We start from the raw sequence: 20,794 nt of genomic DNA on the forward strand, positions 1-20,794 counted from the left end.
TGATTTTAAGGTATAAATCCATTTTTGTATCTTTAGAAATTTAAATACATATATTTATTATTATTTATTATAATATTAAATATTATATATATATATAAAATTTAAATATACATATGCACGCACACACACATATAGCAGCAACAGTTAATAAGGTAGTTTTTTTTATTAGAATTAATCCTTTGGAAAAAAGCCTTAAATGCATTGTCTCTATCCCTTAATAAGACTGATGTAAAGTGCAACCAACCTTGTTCTGGAAATGCTAGTAGAACTTGCTGTAGTCTATAGGAATCTAGGGGCCCCAGAAATGGAATCTGTGTTCCCAGACAGGAGAGCCGAGGTAGACATCTACTCAGAAACTCTGCAGACACATTGGCTGCGGCTTCGCAGAAGACATCTGCTGTACGGCCCTGCGATGTCAGCTTGTTAGGGACAGAGCTCCTAAGTTCCCCTCTGTACGTCTCCTAATTAAGTTGTATCATAGTCTCACTGAGGACGACTAGAGAATTATTTCGAGAAATGCTAATGAGCTTCCGTGACTAGAGCTAATTAATAACGGAGCACAATTTAAAGGCTGAAAATGCTCCCTGGCTTCTGCTATTGAAAGCCAATCAATAAATGAACAGCAGTTAATGACAGACTCTCCATGGGTAACATCTCCAAATTTTCCGTGACCACAAAGCATGGGAGAGAAAAGAAAAAAGAAAAGGGATTTTTCTCGGCTGACACCCTGAGTCACTCCCCAGGTCAGCACGAGGAGAGAGTCTGTATCATGACCCTTATCTTCTTACAAACATGCCTTTAAGTTAGACCATCCCTGGTGGCTTCTGAAATCAAGTGGAGGCAAGTCCAAAATCGTATTGAAAATGGAAATACTTACAGCAGCGTTTTGCCTAAAATGCTGGCCTCAAAACACGGTTATAGAAAGTCAAAGTTACACTCACCACCACGTCGGTCCTCATTTTCCCAAAAGTCTTGATCAAATGGGCATAATGATAATCTTCCATTTGTCGTAAAATAGCTGTCATACAGGCCACGAAGTTTCCCTGTAGACAAATCAAAAGACACAATTAGATGAGGAGACAACAACACTCATGGGAGAAACTGATGTAAACTAAGAGTCTGGGATCAAAGCCCATCAGGGAGAAGCCATGTGCCAGGTTGGCCAGCTAAGTGACCGGTCACTCCAGCCTCACCATCTTTTCTTTTGCTACATTTCCTTCTAACTACATTAAATGTTTCCTGATACATGACTGTCCAGTCTGGAAAAAACAAGCTTGAAATATTCTTGCATTAAATATGTGCAATGAAAGACAGGCTCGAAACCGCCACCACTGTGCGTTGTGTTCCCTGGAAAGTTGCTGCCCCTGTTATCAGGCAAAGCGTGTGTGCAGCCCCTGCTCCCAGGCTGTGGCAAAGAGAGGACTTTTATTTCTCAAAATCTGCCTCTATCCCCCTTGGCCAATTTGGAGGCAATAACCACCGACTCCACAATGAGTTATGGCTCACTTCTCCTCCACCAGAAGCATGTGAGGAGGAATGCAGCCTCATCAGAATGTAAAGTGGGAGAGACGGGAATTTCTCATACCAGACAGAGCTGGCAGGAAAGGAAAAGAAGGGGAAAAAAGAAACCACCAAACAAAATCAAGACATGGAGAAACTGAGGGGCCAGAGCACTTAGCAACAGAAGTGCCCAGCATGCAAGTGGCTGTGCGTGTGGACGCGTTTGCGTGTGCAGGTCTGTGCACCTGTGTGTGTGTGTGTGTGTGTGTGTGTGTGTGTGTGTGTGTGTGCAGACACACTAAGGGGGATTTGGTCTAGCGGGGGAGCAGGGGGTGAAGAAGTCCCACTGCCATTAACTGCAATGTATCACTTCTGGGGTTCACGGCTAACAATTCCCTAAAAGACTTCTTTGCTTTTAAATATTTTCCCCTAAAGTAATGATATTTCAAGAAACAGAGGACATATATTTTCTCCCATTAAACCAGCACAAGTCTGGTAAAATTATAGGATGAGATATACTTTGAGACATGTCCTTAATTTTGCCTTATTAAATGAGTTCACAAATTGCATTCTTTTACTAACTGTTTTACAAGCAATGTATTTGAATGCCTAAATATCCCTTGTACTCATTTCAAATGCATGCTCTACAGTGAAATGTTAAAGGTCAAAATTTTTTCGGATCCATTTTATATCTATAATATACATATATGCTTCCAAATGGGTCCTCAGAGGACGCATTACATAAGTTGAACAAATAAAATAATGATAATAAGGTATCTTCCATTTGCCCAGAAATGTAAACTATTTATGAATGATGATAATTGCTGAAATTTAGATTTCAAGTTGGTGTTCAGGGAAAGAGCTAAATAATGCTTGTTTTCCTTTGGAGGAATGATTCGTAAAATGGTAAGATGTCTATTTATGAGTATACACTTTTGAAATATGTAAATATTTGGCATCCCGTTGAGCTCAAGAGAAGCCGCCTTTGTATCTTCTTTACTCCTCATGAGATGCCACCTTTGGGATAACAGTCTTCATAATTTTACACGTTGACCAATTGCAATATGTCAGGCGCTGTGCTGAGGCCATTAGAACCATGGCCTCATTCAATCACACCACAGATTCTCATCTCGTCCCATTTTATAGGCAGTAAAACTGAGGCTGAGTGGTGTTCCCCTCTCAATGAGAATATGGAAAACTGGCTGTGAACCCAGCACACCAGCTACAAGGTGGGTGCTTAGCAGCTGAGCTAATTTTCCTCTTATCCAGATAGGCATTTTAATTCTTTTTCTGAGAAATCTGAGGTCACTGACAATGGCCAACATGAAGTAGAGACTTCATGCACTTCTGTGGTCATCAGAGTAAGTTGGGAAGACGATGAGGAAATGGAAAGGCGGCCATAGACAGTGTCCCAATTTCTACCCTGACCGAGGTGGCTGTGACCTGGACTCCGCCCTACTAGACAGGGAGCTTTTCTAGAGCAAGAAAATGCCTACATCAGTCAAGGTTCACCTAACAGGGGCTCAGATTAATTCTCTGCAGGTCAAAAGAGTTAAAGAATAGGGACTTACAAATTAGAATCATTGAAATCACAAAGCTAGCTATGTATAATTCAAAGCAATAGACATATGTACTGCACTTAAGATATCAAGTTGAAAGTGGAAGAAAAGAAGACCCCAGAGCAGTCCTGAAAATGCAAAGGACATGCACACTGAGTAACATTAATGGAAAAAAACTAGAGCATCAGGAGTCTGGCCAGATACTCGAACAGGTGACGTGGACATACTCAATTTAGGGAGCAGAGTGCCATGTAATGCTGAAAATTCATGCAAGGCAAAGGCTAGGGGAACTGACACGACGCATAAAATGAAAAACTGAAGAGAACGTAGCAATTTCCATAAAGCAAGTCCTGGGAATACTTAAATGGCCGGTCGGGAAGCCTTCTCTTTGGATGAGAACATCACAGAAAGGGCAACCAAATGGCCTCTTATTTAACTGTAATGGGGACTAATTGGAGTAGCCCAGAGAAAGGGTCAGAGGCAGGTCATCGCCATGAGTTAGAGGTCAAAAGGCCAGCAGGTGCAAATGTGCTCTTTACTTAACTTAAGGAAATGTTCCAGAAGCAATTTGTACTGTTCAGTCTTTCTTAGAGGAAGCAAATCTTGCTATGTCAGCCCTTTTCTAAGCTGAAGCTTTAGACCCCACTAGGAAAGAGGTAATATGCCTGTCAAATTTCACAGAAAGGCTCCCCCTTTCCTTTGGAATGGAGTCCCATCCATGGGGGCCAGTATCTTTAGAGAAGAAGCATAGCGGACGCTCTGCAGCATGACTGCCCACGTGAACTCAGCGGAACCCTCTAGAGCAGAGTGGTGGGTTTTTATGGGTAGATTAAATGCAGGTATTTATGGAAGCTGTATTTGAAACCAATCATACACTAGAAACAGAAATGGGGGAGAGCTGTGAAAAGAAACTTATTCTGCAGGCTCAGAATAAAATCACTATTCTATGCTTTGTCGTTGATTTATTGGAAATGCAATTTAGAAGTCCTGGGAAGCTTTCATGTCAGACAGTGGGTGGGTGGGCAGGTAGGCTGGTGGTGATTGTGCAGAATTCTTCCTGGAACCTGAGCCTGGGGACGGGGTTCCAGCCCCAGTGGCTGAGTAAAAATGAGTAAATAAATGAAAATAAGACATCTTCCTTATGACTTCAAAGCGATGCAAAATAGGGACAGAGAAATCAGGAGGCAGTGGCAGAAATTTTAAAAATCAGGTCATGGAGAGAAAGCCTCATAAACAAAAAATGTGAACTTCATTAGTAATCAGAGATGAAAACGGTATATCATGATTTGCCTGCCGAAATAGCAGAGGAGTATTTAAGTGACGATAATGTCAGCAAGGGCGCAGGGATGAAGCACTCTTAGACGCCACTGGTGGGACCATAAATTGCTATAACCTTTTTAAAAAGTGATTTGGCAATAGGTTTGCAAAGTCTTGGGGAAGAAAATACTCATCTCCTCAGGGTAATTCTACTTCTAACAAGCCGCCCAAGGAAGTAATTCAGAATTAGAAATTTTATGCCCAAAGATGTCCATTGCATCACTGAAAACATCTCAATGTTCAACAGCTAGGAACTGTGTAAGTAATATGAGACTTTGTAAGATGGCAAGATAAAATACAGGATGCCCAGTTCAATCTGAATCTCAGATAAATAAGTATGTCCCAAATTTTGCATTGGAAATTTCACATCAGACATTCATATACTAATAAAACGATCTGTTGTTTACCTGAAGTTGATTTTTATTTGCTAAATCATGTAACCATACCATAGTTTTCTGATGAAATATTATGCAACCATCAAATACTAATCATGAAAACATGAACTATTTTAATAACATAAGAAAATGCTCAACGATGAAAATCAGACGTAATTATGGTATATACTTTTCAGCAAAACAAAGAATATATATATAGCATAGGAAAAAAATAAAAAAGAAGAAACAATTAGAAGAAAAGACACCAGACAGTCGTGGGATGGGAGGAGGAGCCCAGATTACTTTTATAATGGAAAATATATTAGTATTTTATTTTTTATATAAATTTTTATTGATTGATTGATTTTTGGCTGCGTAGGTTCTTTGTTGCTGCACGCGGGCTTTCTCTTGTTGCAGCGAACGGGCTCCCGGCGCGCGCTTCAGTAGTTGTGACATGCAGGCTCAGTAGTTGTGGCTCGTGGGCTCTAGAGCACAGGCTCAGTAGTTGTGGTGCACAGGCTTAGTTGCTCCATGGCATGTGGAATCTTCCTGGACCGGGGCTCGAACCTGTGTCCCCTGCATTGGCAGGTGGATTCTTAACCGCTGCGCTGCCAGGGAAGTCCCTATATTAGTATTTTAAAAGGTAGTCGTGAGAGAAACAGATGAGATCTCCTCTTTCTCCCCCTGCCTGTGAGTCCCCAATTCCTACTCCCTTATCCTCAAAAATCTCTTTCATGGGGCTCCCCCATCCACAAGGACTAGGTCACTGCTGCTCAAGCCCTGGACTGAACTTGCCTCTGAGCTCTCCCTCTTAGAACTACCCTCAATGCCCCAGTTTTAAATCTGTCTGGCACCCCAGTGCTCTAGGCAGGAGGACAGGTAGGACGGAGGACAGGTAGGAAGGAGGACAGGTAGGACGGAGGACAGGTAGAATGGAGCACTGATGGCGGAGCAGGGGACACTGAGTGGCAGGCTAGTGAACGCACAAAGTCCCTACAGGATATAGAGACAAAAGGTTTTAAAAAAAGAACAGATTTTGGAGAACGGGAACTTAGGATAAGTTCTTTTCAATGGTATCTTTGTCATCTTTGGCTAGTCTAAGGTCCGAGACTGAGTACATGAATTAGAAGGAAAAATCCCAAGGATGTGAACTCACAGTCCTGAGTTGTGAAGGGGGGCTTCCTTTACGTAATAACATCAGGACTGAGTTATGTGGCTTGAACAATAAAGTGTGAAACTGCTCTTGGTAATTCCATCAACCAGTCCAGAATGTTTCATATGACTGCAGAGCTCACATTGTGCATGGGGCACTCGGCACAGGCAGAAAAGTTAACTCTCTTCCGAGTGTTCTAAACGCCAAGGGATTTGGGGGCAGCTCCAAACCACAGAAGCTATTGGAGATGCGGAGAGAGCTCCAGGAGCATGGAGTCTGGAGGATGGGCACCAGGCCTGAATCAGAGGAGAATCTATTATTTGAATCGGGGATTACATTTCTTGGTGGCCAGCGATGACATGTTAAAAATTTTAAACGTGTTTTCACGAAGGCAAGTGCTTTGAAGAGGAATTCTCATTTATATGTTTCATTTCAAATATATCAATGAAAACAAACCTACTTCATCACCATTAAAAAATTAAAGAAAAAGTAATCCTCCAGTGATACTGCTAAATGACACTGGGCAGGAATTGTAGTAAAGACAGGAAGATGGATGGCTTGGTGGATTCTGGATGACTTTCGCATTGGGGAGCATTCCAGCCGGAGAGTCAGTACTGTACAGCAACATCATGACGACGAGGATTTGGGAAAGGGAATGTAATTGAGAGCTGGGTGCTCTGTTTCAAAGGCGGGGGTGACGTGAAATAAATCCCCGTACGGATAAGTTCTTGGACAGAGGAGGAGAAAGCCCTCGAGAACGCAAAGGCTTTCTGTTTTCAAGAGGGAAAGCCAATGGTGAAACATTTAAAGGTTCTATTTGTTACAACGAAATTTAAGAGAGAAAAAGAGGGAGTCCAAAAAGATAACACAAAGAATATCCCCAAATGTCATTAACTGGCCCAAAGCGTCCTCCAAAGTCTCTGTAGAGTTGATGTTTGTGAAAATATAAGCAGGGGGCTTCCACGTAACAAATTTAAAACAATGAAAACACAAACTCATCTGTCTCCTCACATTAAACTGACAATAAAAAAAGTTTCTAAAACTCACAAACCAGATAGCTAGTGGGAAGCAACCGCATAGCACAGGAAGATCAGCTCGGTGCTTTGACCACCTAGAGGGGTGGGATAGGGAGGGCGGGAGGGAGATACAAGAGGGAGGAGATATGGGGATATATGGATATGTATAGCTGATTCACTTTGTTATACAGCAGAAACTAACACACCATTGTAAAGCAATTATACTCCAATAAAGATGTTTAAAAAAAAAAAAAACTCACAAACCCACAAAGACCAAGAGAATAAGAAGAGACACAACTACAGACAAGAGAATTCTGCAAGATGACAAGTCGATGCAGGAATGGTTACCGGCGGCCCTGGAGGCAGGAAGGGAGTGAATATCTATCAGGAATCCTGTTGATTCTGGGCAGAGAACCCTAGGAAGGCTCAGAAACTGGAGGTGCCAGGTACTCAGAAAGTGAGGCTGCATGTCAGGTGGAAACCAAAAGCACTGATGTCTTTAAAACGTGGCCAATATGCCCACCCCAGCACATCCACCAAGGGAACCCCGCTCACTCCCGGCAGGGAACCACGTGTTTATACCCTGGACAAAGCAAAAGAGACAGCGTGGCAGGAACCACCTGGCTGAGACTATCCAATGATAAGAAGCCAACCACTGGGGGCTTCCCTGGTGGTGGAGTGGTTGGAAATCCACCGGCCAATGCAGGAGGCATGGGTTTGAGCCCTGCTCTGGGAGGATCCCACATGCCGCGGAGCAACTAAGCCCACGCGCCACAACTACTGAGCCTGTGCTCTAGAGCCTGTGAGCCACAACTACTGAGCCCACATGCCACAACTACTGAGCCCACGTGCCTAGAGCCCATGCTCCGCAACAAGAGAAGCCACCACATTGAGAAGCCTGAGCACTGCAACGAAGAGTAGCCCCCGCTCGCCACAACTAGAGAAAGCCCGCGTGCAGCAATGAAGACCCAACGCAGCCAAAAATAAATAAATTAAATAAAAAAAAAAAAAGAAGCCAATCACTGTAAACTCCCCACTCTGCTCAGCTCAGCTCCCAGCAAAGCAGCAAAGCTCAGCCCCTCCACCAGGCTTAGCCCCATAGCAAACTGGAACAGGAGACTGGAAGAATCCTCTTTGGAGAAACTGACCAGCCCAAGAGCATACCCACTAAATTCCTGTGGAGGTTCTGACAGCGTGAGAGCCCAGCCCACAGTGGTTTGCCATGCAGCGAAGCCCACCAGCCTCCAAGCTCTGTGAGAAAAGTCAACCAAGTATTAATAAAGGAGACCTGAACAAACAAAAAAAGAAGCCAGAGGAATGAAAGAAAATTTAGAAAATATAAGAAAATTCAAAGAACTATCATTATTTTCCTCAGGTAGGAGATTATATCCATAAAACAAGAACATAATGTTATAAAAAGAAAAAAAGGAACAAAGACAAAGAAATGCTTCTGGAATATTTCAGCTGTATTAGCAAAAATAAACATTTTTATAGAAGCGTTGGGATAAAAAACTAATGAAATCCTCCAAAAGTAGAACAAGAAGACACACACAGAGAGAGAAAGAATTCCATTTACAAAAGCATCGAAAAAAATACTTAAGAATAAATTTAACTTGGTCCCCGAAAACTAGAAGGTAGTGTTAAAAGAAATAAAAGAGGACCTAAATAAATAGAAAGATACCCCATGTTCATGGATTAGAAGACTTAATATCGTTAACATGGCTATACTCTCCAAATTGAGGTACAGATTCAACCCAATCCCTATCAAAATTCCAGCTGGCTGCTTTGCAGAAATTGACAAGCCAGTCACAGATGATCATATTTTGCATAATTCTATTTCTAGAAAATGTCCAGGATAGGCAAACCTATAAAAGCAGAAAGTTAGACTTGTGATTGCCAAGGGCTGGAGGTTTGGGGGGAAATGGGGAGTGACTGCTGTTGCATACAGGTTTCCTTTGAGGATGATGACAGTATTCTAAAATTGATCATGGTAATGGTTAAACAACTCTGTGCATACAGTTAAAACCCTTAAACTGTTCACATTAAATAGATGAATTTTATGGCATACAAATTAGATCTCAATAAAGCTGTCAAAAATTTTAAATAAAAGTTAATTAATTAAAAGATGTAAGATAACTTTTCTAAAATGTCACACATATACAAAATGAAAGGGCCCACTGTGTGTCAAACACGACCCAGACTCATATTTGTGAGATTTTGGAACACTATGGATAGAACAATGAATCTCAAACATTCAAGAACAAACGAAAAGCAAAAAGAGTTGCAGGTGTGGATCGGGAATTGATCATGGAGGGAACGGTGAAGGGGCAGCTAATTCTCAGGGCAAGTCAAACGATCTGTCCTTGTAAACCAAGTAATATACTATTCTAATTTAAAACAATAATAACCTACTTGGAAAACTCCTTCCAAATTCTATGATCCTTGTGAAATTGTTCTTTCTCTTTAGATTTGTGAAATAGATACAAGACAGTTTTTTTCACCTTTGCTTTGATTTCTTCACGTATGTGTTTTCCCATCATATGAAATTACTTAACCCTTTTAGGATGGGGGTTACAAGGAAGAAATGATAATGCAGATAGAACAATGGTGTAAAATGAAGGAGAGACGACAGTGTCCCACGTGAAAAACATCAGAAGGCAAAAGTCACTGCTGTACTTTGCAGAGTATTTCACGTCTTGTTAATTAAATATGTGCTTAAGCATAAGATACAACAAAACGGCTGAATCGGGTACTGTTGTTAACACTGAGGTTCTTGGAAAAATAAATATTCACTCACATCATTTGAACTTAGTACATCTTTCCCAGAAATACAATCCATGGCGAAACTGAGGGCTGTCTTTTGTTCCCTTTCTCATTTAAAGATAAATTCAGTCCCATGAATCCTTTATCCAAAGTATGGTTAATTTTTACTTATTTAGTTTCCAAAATATTGCAATCCTTTATTTTATCAATATAAAGGGCCGTAGAGCGAGGGATGTTTGTAAAAAGAAGCTATACAAAATTAAAAATAGTATAGTTGAGAAACTAATGTCATCTATTAGCTCTTTACAACTACTAGCAACAAAATTAAACCTGAATCTTAAATTTAAATTGAATGGTAGTATTTCATATCATTGCAGACACTATAAGGAAAGAAATCTAATTTTAAAAACAAAATCATTTTCCATTTTACAGTGGCAGTAATTTTAAGAAGATGTTTATAGGACGAATATACCAAAAGGGACTATCTGGATCTTGCATTAATCATAACAATTATTTGCTGCTTATTCAATATAATAAATTAAACACATATTCACATTTGTTATAAGGGATGAAAATAAATTACAATCAAATTTTATGCATACAATTATACTTTATGTAATAATCAGGAATATATACTTTGTATACAACTTCTTGATAGAATTCATTTGTTGCTAACATAAGTCAGAGTACAGCAGAAAATTTTATATTTATTTTTATAAACTCAGAAAATCAGATAATTTAAAATAATCAGATTTTTCAAATGTTCTCCCATGATATATAGTAACTGTAAATACACTGCAATAGAAACAAGAGTAATTGAGTCTTAATAAAATTTTGCCTTTGAAGGAGGATCAATGCGCCACACATTTTTTAAATTGACTTCTGTCCATAAAGGACACTCTTACCATCACAGTTATAGATTAAAGTTGAAACTCTTTACTGGACGAAATGAAATTCCTCTATAGGAATCATAAATGGATGCTGTCCCTCAATATTATTTATATTGGTTACATGAGTCAGTGAGGAGAAAACTATGTCACATACCAAGGGTTAAAAAAATTAATGGATCTTTAAGGAGAATAAAATATATTTGGGAATATGAGATTATTGTATAAAAGAAACAGGGATGATCTCATTTATAAGATATTATTTCTTAGGAAATAGTTACTTGTACATAAATAAATACATCTATTGTGTGCAGATATAGGCTCAAACGCTACACATCACATCACCCATAGCTCGTCTGTTTACAACTGCGTAAGCACCCAAAGTGATTTAGGCTCTAAGTGCCTTGAGGTTTATTTTCAAAATCTCCTACTATGGGGAAGTGGGACTCAATCTGGGGGGTGCCCAAGAGAAATTTTGCAGAGCAATGTACCTGTCGAGCAGGTGTGTAAGAAAACACTGCAAGTATGAAGCACACCCCACTGGGGCTCCACGCCCATCTCATCTCCCTTCACCACAGTCCTGAGGAAATCGAAGGTCCCCAAGATTCGGAGGAGATGGAGCCACTTGGAATATACCATAAGAAAGTGGGGGGATAAGGCCAAAATGATGAAAAGATTCAAAATGTTGCAGAGTATTAACAAGTGCAACACTCAACTCACACTCAAAGAGTGGGTGCTGTGTTGAAGGCATGGAGTTCCGGGGCTTGGTCAGGTGAGTAAACACAGTGCCGCCCAGGAGGAGCACACACAGGGGGCCTGGGACCAAGGGGACCAAGACAGGACGACGAGGATGCTGGAAGAGGCCATCCTGGCCACAGTGGGACATCTGTGACACCCGAGTGTCACAATGAACAAGGAGAGCAATGGATTACAACGCATGGAAAGTCCTTGAGTCTATGGTGATACATGAACAAGGGGATGGGTGAGGCGGGTGGCCTTGGAAGGAGAGGCAAAGATAAGGCTCTTTTCTTACAGACCAAACAATGTAGACGGGAAGAGAAAATTAGGAAATCACCAGTTTCAGCTCCTAAAGCAATGGTTGATTCCAGCAAGGATCCTCAATGGGGGTTGAAACTATTAGGTCAAAGGTCCTTGGGGATGAAGATACTCAATCTGAAAGTATCCCCCCACGCATTCTTCCTCATTACAGCTGTGCCCCCCGGTTCGATGGAATGTGAAGGACACATTATCGCTGAGGTAGTATTTTATGCCAAAAATGTTAAATCGTGAGGAATAATTTTTTGAGGAAAACATCCTTACCCTAGTTTTTTTCAGGGGGTGTATAGAGGATATTAACTCCTTTTTACAGATAAGAGTATAGAGAGAGTTTAAGCCACCTGGCCAATATACAATTAGAAGATGAGAAGAGCAAGAAACAGCCTTCAGACCAAAGTTTAAGAAAAAAAAAAAGGAAGAAGGAGGAGGAGGAGGAAGAAAGGGAAGAAGGGGCAGGGGAGGGGGAAGAAGAAGAAGGGGGAGGGGACGGGAGAGGGAGCAGTAGACAGATGCAGATTATGGGACACTGGACAAGACAACTGGCCTGGGCCCAGTGTCCGGCTACATACACAAATGATGGCTATAATGGTGGTGGTGGTGATAATGACGGATAAAACACACAAAAAACACACAAGAATACTTTAAAGTCACGAAATTTGTATGCTGAAGTCACGAAACGTTCAAAACAGAGTCAAAGAATACCTAAAAAAACTGGAGATACATATTATGTTCATGCTTTGGAAGAATCAATATAGTTAGGATGCCAAGTGATCTACAGTCAGCAGGAGGTTATTGTAGAAATTAACAATCTGATTCTAAACTTCAAGTGGAAAAGCAAATAATGTGAAACAGCCAAAGAAATCTTGAATAATGTTAAAGGACACACACTATCTGCTTTTACGATTTACTATAAAACTACAGATATTAAGACTGTGTGGTACTGGTGAAAAAGGCCTATAGATGAAAAAACCTGACCGCACACCTATGGTTAACAGATTTTCAACACAGGTGCCAAGAAAATTCAATGAAAAAGTATAATCTTTTCAACAAGTGGTATTTTCAAATGGTACAATTAGACACATATGAAAAGTCTCAAAGAAAAAGGCATGGGGTGGGGAGATAGAATTGATCCTCTGCACCATATACAAAAATCAACACAAAATGTATCACAGACATAAATGCAAAATCCCCAAAACAGCAAAACTTCTAGAAGAAAACACAAGGAAAACCTTTCTGACCTTGGATTTGGCATATATTTCTTGGGATACAAAAAGCATGAAACATAAAAGAAAAAAATGACCAATAGAACTTCTTCAAAATCAAAAACATTTGCTCTTTGAAAGACATTGAAAAGAAGGTGAAAAGGCAGACTGCAGAACTGGAGAAAATATTTGCAAAACACACCTCAGACAAAGGGCTTGTATCCAGAATATATAAAGAATTCTGAACACTCAATTAACAACCAACCAAATCGAAAAATTGGCAAAAAAATTTAAAGAGACATTTCACTTAAAAGGAGATACAAATGGCCGAGACAGACATGAAACCATGTTCAGTGTCACTAATTATTAGGAAAATGCAAATTAAAACAACAATGAGATACCACTACACACCTATTAGAATGGCTAAAGTTTAAAAAAAAAAAAAAAGCAGGAAGTTGCAGAACAGACATTCTCCTATGTTGCTGGTCTGAAGGCAAAAGGATACAGACATTTTGGAAAAGGTTTGGCAGGACCCAACCTTCCTGCTTCTAGGTATTTACCCAAGAGAAATGAAAACATATATCCACACAAAGACCTCTATACAAATATTTATAGACAGTCTTAGTCTTAATTGCCAAACATGGAGACACCTTACATGTCTATTACCTAGTAAGTGGATCAACAGACCGTGGTAAATCCATATGACGGAATAGTACTGAGCAATACAATGGACCTACTACTGAATAAATAAATGTGCATCATTCTCAAACACCAAGGGTTTCTTTTGTTTTAAAGAAAAAAAAAAAACAACTGTGCTAACTGAAAGACGTCAACACAAAAGGTGACACAGTGTATAAATTCATTTATGTGACATTCTAGAAACCCAAAACTACAGTGACAAAGGGGAGAAGGTTGACTCCAGAGGGGAATGATGAGGAACTTTTTTAGTCATATCACAATACTCTAAACTTGTATTTGGTGGTGATTACACAACTGTATATATCCATCAAAATTCAGAACTAAAAAGGGTGAATTTTACTGTATGATCATATATATATATATGATCATACAGAAAAAGAAGAAGATATATATAAAGAAGAACACTTGAAAATCATAAATCCCCATAAGATGATACGCAACTAATATTGATATTTTAGCGGATTCATTCCTGCTGTCACATATATAGAAAGAGACTAGTTTTAATGAACATTGGATCATACTTCAGTTACTGTAGCTTTAGCTTTCAAATGGTTTGTTATCTGTAGTACAAGTCCTACATCATCACCCTTGGTTTTCACATTTCCCCGAGTGTCCATGCCAATCTATTCTTCCACATGAACTTTAGAACCACATTACTGAGTTTGAAACAAGTCCCACTGGAATTGAAATTGAGGTGGCATTGAATTTTTAAATTCATTGAGAAGGCTTATGATAGCAGCCTTCTCAATTACACACACCCAGTGCCTCTCCATTTGTTCAAGTCTCTTTTGAGGCCATTCAGGAATATTTTGTGGTTTTCATCATATGGATCTTAAACGGCTCTTGTATTATTGTTCCTAGTGGGGGGAGAGCTTTTTTTTCCAAAAGGTTTTAAATTTTTCTCTATATTTTTATTTGTATACTTGGGAAAACCATTGACTGTGATGTGTAAAGTTTATAATTGAACTTGCAGATTTCTGTCATTACTCCCTGTAGTCTGTTATGGGGGGTGTGTGGAGGGGGGGCTGGGGAGAGATGCTGAAACAGACCAAGCCAACATCTGTCAATAATTTCGTGTTGTCCTTTCCAATCGCTATAAGCTGTATTTCTGTTTCTGGACTTACTACACAGGCCCTCACCACCAAGACAATGGCAAGCTGTAATAAGAGCCAGCATCTTTGGTTTTTTTTTTTAGAGATTTTAATGGGTATGCATGCCTTTAAGGTCTAATGTTTTATTTTTATTTTTTTAATTGAGATTTAATTGACATAGTTTAAGGCATACAATGCGTTGATTTCATACATTTATATATTGCAATACAATCACAACTTAAGGTTAGCTAACATATCTATCATGTCCCATAATTGCCATTTTTATGGGTGGTGAGAATATTTAATATCTAGTCTCCTGGATACTGGCTTAAGATAGACCTTAAGATATTAAGGAAAATTCCTAACCTAGAGATCATCTCTGACAAAATATGTGAAGCTAAACAAATAGGATTATGAATATTACTAAAATATAAGAGTTTTATATTGAAGGGCAAAAAGATCCAGCAATAAAATCACGCATCAAAAGAGCACATAGGGGGCTTCCCTGGTGGCGCAGTGGTTGAGAATCTGCCTGCCAATGCAGGGGACACGGGTTCGAGCCCTGGTCTGGGAAGATCCCACATGCCGCAGAGCAACTGGGCCCGTGAGCCACAACTACTGAGCCTGCGCGTCTGGAGCCTGTGCTCCGCAATAGGAGAGGCTGCGATGGTGAGGGGCCCACGCACCGCGATGAAGAGTGGCCCCCACTCGCCACAACTAGAGAAAGCCCTCGCACAGAAACAAAGACCCAACACAGCCAAAAATTAATTAATTAATTAATTAATTTAAAAAAAAAAGAGCACATAGGGATGCTGTTAAATTTTACTAAGGGGGCAAGAAAGGTACCGCCCCCAAAAATAAATATGTAAGGTCAAGCTATAATAAAACAAAACTTAGAAGAGGGACATTTCTTTATAAATCCCATTTCCTAGGAAGGGCATCATCGAACAAACACTTACAGAGGCACACTGCATTAGGCACTATTCTTGAAGCCCTCATGAAACTCACATTCTATTGGCCAGAGTGTGTTGATAGGGAGCTTACTGTCAGCTAAATTTAAACAAGAGCTTCACTCAACCCTGACAAGTGAAGCTCTTGTTTAAAGCTCCTTAGTATCTTAAGGAGACCCTCTGGTACCTGCTCTGAGGTATCATCATGCACTTGGCAAGTATACACTGTAGATACTGTCACATCACATTTTGCAAAAACAAGACAAAACCAAAACCCCTTCCAAGATGTTGAGAAAAATATTCAAGGGGATATCAATCAAAATATACAGCGAGTACCCAGAGTTATGTACACATTATTCACATCTATCTATTCCTACACAGACTTAATGAAAATACTAGAAGAAGCCATTCCCCTACTCTTATCAAAATTTAGAGCTGTGTCTTCTAATTACCAGTCATAATGGTGACCACCACAGTTTTCATTAGGGAATATAAAACATTGGTTTTTTTAAGATTAATCTCTTTGAAACAAATTCACATATTTTGAAGATTAATGTTTTAACATGACAATCATAGACATTTCAGGTACTTGACTCATGCATAAAAATAAAAAGGAAGCATCGGATCCGGGGGCTCCACTCGCCTGCCCGCATGCCACATGCGACCCGGGACCGCTCAGACCCCTTCCGACAGCCCTCTCTGCGCAGGCTGGAACGCCTCTCCCCCGTCTGCCCCCGCCGCGGAAAGTTAAGTTTGAAGACGGGGCGGGGGGGAGAGAAACATGGACAAGAAGAGGACGATCCACCTGGGGCTGAGGAACTGGACCCTGGCAGCTGTTCAAGAACTTGTCCTGGACAATTGCACATCAAATGATGGGAAAATTGAGGGCTTAACGGCTGAATGTGTGAACTTAGAGTTCCTCAGTTTAATAAATGCAGGCTTGATTTCAGTTTCAAATCTCCCCAAACTACCTACATTGAAAAAGCTTGAGCTCAGTGACAACTGAATCTTGGGAGATCTGGATATATCAGCAGAAAAACTTCCAAATCTTACACATCTAAACTTAAGTGGAAATAAACTGAAAGATATCAGCACCCTGGAACCTTTGAAACAGTTGGAATGTCTGAAGAGCCTGGATCTGTTTAACTGTGAGGTTACTAACCTGACTGACTACGGAGAGAGTGTCTTCAAGCTCCTGCCCCAGCTGACCTACCTAGATGGCTATGACCGAGAGGATCACGGTGTCCAACTCAGATGCCAAGGTGGATGGTGTGGATGAAGAAGAGGACGATGAAGGAGGAGAAGATGAGGACCAGGAGGAGGAGGAGGATGGTGAGGAAGAAGAGTGTGATGATGAAGACGATGAAGATGAAGACGAAGTCAGTGGGGAGGAAGACACATTCACATCATGGGGACATGATGGAGAAGCTGATGAAGATGAAGATGAAGATGGTGAGGATGAAGATGAGGAGGAAGAAGAGGAAGAAATCGGGAAAGGTGAAAAGAGGAAGAGAGAAACAGGTGATGAAGGCGAAGATGATTAAGACCCCAAATAACCTGCAAAAAAAGAACTGTTCAGGATTGGCTGGACTGCTCACATGGATTTGGTAGCTGTTTAAGGAAAAAAAAAAAGGTAGCTGTGATTACAAACCCCAGGACACCCACCCACCCAAAGAGCCAAAGAATAGTTTCTGTGACATTCCGCCTTCCTCCATTTAGTCCCTCTTAGAAATCCACCACCAAGCTTGGGGACTTCACCCCAACCAAATTACAAGCGCTGTTAGGTTTTTGTGTAAGACTCTTGCTGTCGCGTGGAGAGCTATGATTGGTGAGTCAACCATCCGTGGCTGCCAGTTACACTGAGATTGTAACAGCATTTTTACGTTCTGTACAACAAAGAAGCTTTGTAAATAAAATCTTAACACTTAAGAAAAAGAAAGAAAGAAAGGAAGCATCACAAATCACATTGGTTTCCCTTCACCTGAACCCAAAACTCTCGTCACAAGTCACATTGAGAAGATCTAAATTGGGAGCCACTTTTCAACAGATGTTCAGCCAAGAATTTTTTTTTTTTTAATTAATCTTGCTTAGACAAGATCTTAACAGCATGTAGTGGAAGGTAAATCCAGAAAGTCGTACTATAATGACTAATTTCAATTACTTTCCAGAATCACTCCTTGTTTGCAAAATTGAGTATGTTTCTCACAAGCTAATTATCTGGCTACACAGTTAAAAGTCTGCAAAATGTAGTGATCCGAGTTCCTGTCTCATCAAGAAGTATATGGGATAATGAAGCCCATTAGTTTTGCATTTAAATCAGCTGTTTTGGTGTCATGACGGGGCAAAAAGCAGAATTCTAGACTGATCAGTTAAAGAGAAGCACAGTCAATAGGAGGTATTTGTTTGAAAGAACTGGAAACTTCACACAACTACACGGGAATTCTGGAAAGGAAAGCACCATTATTGGGGATAAAACCATTATCACAAATAATAATTTCTAATGTTGACCAATGAATGCGCCTACAAGGCCATCCATGAGCTGCCCCACCTCTCTACAAAATACCCCTGACTCCATCTCTGATATGAGCTGAATTTTGTCCCCCCTCCCCTGCAAATTCATATGTTTAAGTCCTAACCCCCCAGAACCTCAGAACGTAAATGTATTTGAAGATGGGGTCTTTAAAGAGACAATTAAGGTAAAATAAGGTCATTAAGGTGGCCCTCATTCAATATTACTGGTACTCCTTAACGAAGAGGAGATTAGGACACAGACACACACAGAAGGAGGGCCATGTGAAGATGCAGTAAGAAGACGGCCATCTCCAAGCCAAGGAGAGAGACTTCAGAAGAAACCAACTCAGCAGGACACCTTGATATTGGACTTCTGGCCTCTAGAACGATAAGGAATGAATTTTGGTTGTTTAAGCCACCCACTCTGTGGCTTTTGTTATGGCAGCCCTAGAACCTAATATAACCTCATGGCTTCAGTCACAGTCTCCATGGGGTCTTAGAACTTGCCCAGCTTCTCCCCTTAAGAGGCTGCCCTGCCTGTGTCCTCTGATGAAGGCTCCTCCCCAAGAAGACCGCCTTACTCGCAACCCCGTCCTCCAGCGTGTGGCTCCAGGGCCTGCCTCCCCAGTACTGATGCTGCCCCATCCCATTCAAAGCTGGACCCCCGCTCAGGCCCCAGCACACCCCATCCTCTTACACCACCTTCTCCTGCACGAGTTACCTTCATACACAGTCACGTAATCCACCTACTTATTAGAACTGTTGTTGATCAACTCTCCCCACTGGAATATAAACTCCAAGAGGGCGGGGATCACTGTTTCACTCGCCAACCAAGCTCTAATGCCAAGAAAAGAGCAATAAATCCTTTGACGAGGCAGACTGAATGCCCGTGCTGTTGTCATTAAAAAAAAAAAAAAAAATTAAAGCGAAAAAAGGCCTAATATAAACAAATAAAAGGGAAATTATTCAGTCCAGCAAAGGCCACAATTGGATATAAGGACAGACTGATTCTATCAATTAAAAAAAAATGTACTTCTAATGAAGTTATCAATTTCTTTCTAGTCTTTTAAGGATCCCTAAACCTACTGTTAAATAACACTTTTCTAAAGAAATTCATGTACCAAAGTATTTTTTACAATCAACTTGAAATGTATGTTCTGAGACGTTGACAATACTACCAGAATTTTTTGGTATCTAATAGTACTGAATTCACATTACTTAGCAAAATGTCTCTGTGGTGGGGTTTGCTGTGAGGGCATCTGAATGTAAGAAACTACCCTGGGGATTCGCCATCTATCTTTTCTCTAAAGAGAGCTCTCTCTCTGGGTTATCATATTCAAAGCAAATTTAAACGCTGTCCTGGAAAAAAAGAATTGCCAGATGAGCCTTAAAGCAAAGCTGCCTGGTCATTTAATGGACATTGCATTGATAACGACAACCTGATATGCTAGAAAATTTGTGCACTTTTGTACATGGAGTAAAAGCCCAGGGCCCTGTTGTAAGACATGGTCTGGGAGTCTATTTACTGGGCAGTGATAGGTGTGTACAGGTGCAGCCCGTGGCTTCCATCCCACGCAAAGCTTCACCTGAGTCACATCACGTCATTGTAATAAGTCTCCATCAAAACACGGGGCAAAGGCAAAAACCAAACAAGAGTGCGCTGGTAGCCACCCAGCGATCATAATGCAGCCACGTAATCCAGCAAAACTGAGGAAGCAGAAAACCTCATTTTGCTTACAGGCTTTGTAGAGCGTTTGAGAGAACATTCCGCCAAGCGCACCGTGCTGCGCCCCGCCCCACAGATGAGAGAGAAAGAGTCTTCCCACCACCTGGGGACGCGGGCACGTTCCTGTGACTCAGGCACACCTTTCTGGAGGGTCTCCTCATCTACACTCCATCAGGAAGGAGAGAAGCCCTGAAGCCAGATGATTCAACTCCCCTCCCTCTACAACCTGTGAGCAAAATCCATTCGTACGAAAAATAGGCGAGGGCAAATGTGGCTCGTTTTGAAATATTAAAATTATCGTCATAGACCACAGAAGGCAGAGGAGAGTGTGTTGAAGCCAGGACATTAACCCAGCATGTGTATATCACCATTTAAAAAAAAGTCTGCTTTGAAAGAACAGAGAAATTCAAAAACATACAAAGAAATATGTGTGATCAAGGAGATCTTTATAATCTGACAGAGAAAAGAACATATTTATTTATTATTTTGAGTTGCTAATGGCTTCAATAAAATTCTGAGAAAATTTTGATATAGTTAGAGTCTTGTTAGGATAATGAGGTATTTATATGGTTCACATTTCTTGTGTATTTGATAAGTCCTTACGTTGGCATAATTGCTATGAAATAAATTTCTATAAAGTCAAAAAAAATAAAAACAATAAAATCATCTTCAAATTTCTAATATTTTCATGATTTTACCAGATGGAAAATCTACTCGGTTACTAACAAGTATCAGTTATAGGGTAGGCAGTAAAATTTAAGCTAAGGGTTATAAAGGTAATGGGGAAGAGATCAGTCAGAGCTCAGGAACATCCAATAGAGCAGGTTTATGCAAGGCTCAAAAAGTCCTACCTTGTCGCACGTTACTCGGAGGGAGCTGAGGGGGATTGCTAGGATTCCACGCTCAGCCCAGCCTGAAAGTCACTCCGAGATCTGGCTTCCAGATCTGACTGTGTCTGAGCCGCAGTGAAACCTCACCAGCAGCGCCCCA

At 40.7% G+C, this 20,794-nt stretch overlaps 1 protein-coding gene and 1 pseudogene across 3 annotated transcripts in view; one reads left to right on the forward strand and one right to left on the reverse strand.

The window, feature by feature from the left end:
- The window catches only part of DOCK1 (dedicator of cytokinesis 1), a 527,932-nt gene that overhangs the window by 206,103 nt on the left and 301,035 nt on the right, over window positions 1-20,794 (reverse strand). For all 3 annotated transcript variants that reach the window (XM_059900693.1, XM_059900694.1, XM_059900695.1), the window contains exon 28: window positions 942-1,043. In XM_059900693.1, the coding sequence (XP_059756676.1) occupies window positions 942-1,043 (102 nt within the window). The remainder of the gene's footprint in view (window positions 1-941; window positions 1,044-20,794) is intronic.
- On the forward strand, window positions 16,349-17,192 carry LOC132350602 (acidic leucine-rich nuclear phosphoprotein 32 family member B-like; annotated as a pseudogene).

This window comes from Balaenoptera ricei, chromosome 16, assembly GCF_028023285.1.
Source record: "Balaenoptera ricei isolate mBalRic1 chromosome 16, mBalRic1.hap2, whole genome shotgun sequence".
Classification (NCBI taxonomy): domain Eukaryota; kingdom Metazoa; phylum Chordata; class Mammalia; order Artiodactyla; family Balaenopteridae; genus Balaenoptera; species Balaenoptera ricei.